General features: G+C 37.5%; 1 protein-coding gene across 1 annotated transcript in view; it reads right to left on the minus strand.

Moving 5' to 3' along the window:
* Positions 1–669, minus strand: part of SARC_10442 (hypothetical protein) — a gene marked incomplete at its 5' end in the record, with an annotated part of 4760 nt that extends 4091 nt beyond the window's left edge. The window contains one exon of the mRNA XM_014295514.1: positions 307–669. Coding sequence (XP_014150989.1) covers positions 307–669 — 363 coding nt within the window. The remainder of the gene's footprint in view (positions 1–306) is intronic.
* Between the last annotated feature and the right edge of the window lie 414 nt (positions 670–1083).

The following is a 1083-nucleotide window of genomic DNA, read 5'->3' on the forward strand; positions in this document are numbered from 1 at the left end:
CACACACACACACACACATATATATATATATATTTACTTTCAAACGTACATATATATTTGCATACATACATACGTGTTATACACACACCCACACACACACACACGCACACACACACACACACACACAATCAATATATGTATATTTATCCAATTACATACGGAAAAGTGGTATATTACGAATCTACTAACAAATCAACTCTATACACCTAGTTGCTATCTAGATAGATTTCTATGCAAACCTTCGGCTTAAATTAATAGGCAATTTTCGAATATAAGCTTGACAACACAATACACTGTATCGCTCACCTGTGCATTTTCACCGTATATATTGTAGATGACAAACGGTGAGATGTGTGTTTGGATATAGCTATTTAATGCTGTAGCCCTAGCACATTGTCTCCGGGTGAAATGCTCGTCCAAGTCGTATCCATTCTCCCTCAGATACCTAATGATACCGCTCACATCCTTCAAACACTTAGTAACCACTAGCTCTTTGTCACTTACTTCCAAATAGGGTAATACGCCACTGGGAGATGTTCGTGGATTAGTGCACGTATTAACCTGTACAGGTGCATGAGTGGCTTGTATATAGGCGAGTGCAATAAGACAGTCGGGATCGCACGATGACATGCAGCCATCACCCTCCCAGACGTATAGGTCCATGCGCATTGTTAGTGTGTAGTTCAGGCAAACCTATAAATAGTAGCTTCTTGTGTGCAATTCGTAAATAGAATGTGTTCAGCAACGCGTATTGTATGTATATAGCCGCTCTAGAGAATAAGATCGGTACTGGAGATAGTATCTTCGTCTTTCAAGTACAAACGTAGATATATATTGTTCCTGGATAGGTATCTTCGTCCTTTGAAGTACCGATGTATTCTAAGTATGGTCGATATAAATAGTACGCGTGTCTGCCAATAATGCCAGATGGTTCAAAACGCCGGCAAAAAAATCAAATGGGTAGAGCATGAGAAGTGAGATTGTCTAATTTTCAGAAGGCTATGATAAGATGCTTTTGATCTATTTATAATTATAAATATGTATATAAATATATCTATATGTATAATAATATATATATGTACA

The sequence above is a fragment of the Sphaeroforma arctica genome (assembly GCF_001186125.1).
Source record: "Sphaeroforma arctica JP610 unplaced genomic scaffold supercont1.1251, whole genome shotgun sequence".
NCBI classification, from domain to species: Eukaryota; class Ichthyosporea; order Ichthyophonida; genus Sphaeroforma; species Sphaeroforma arctica.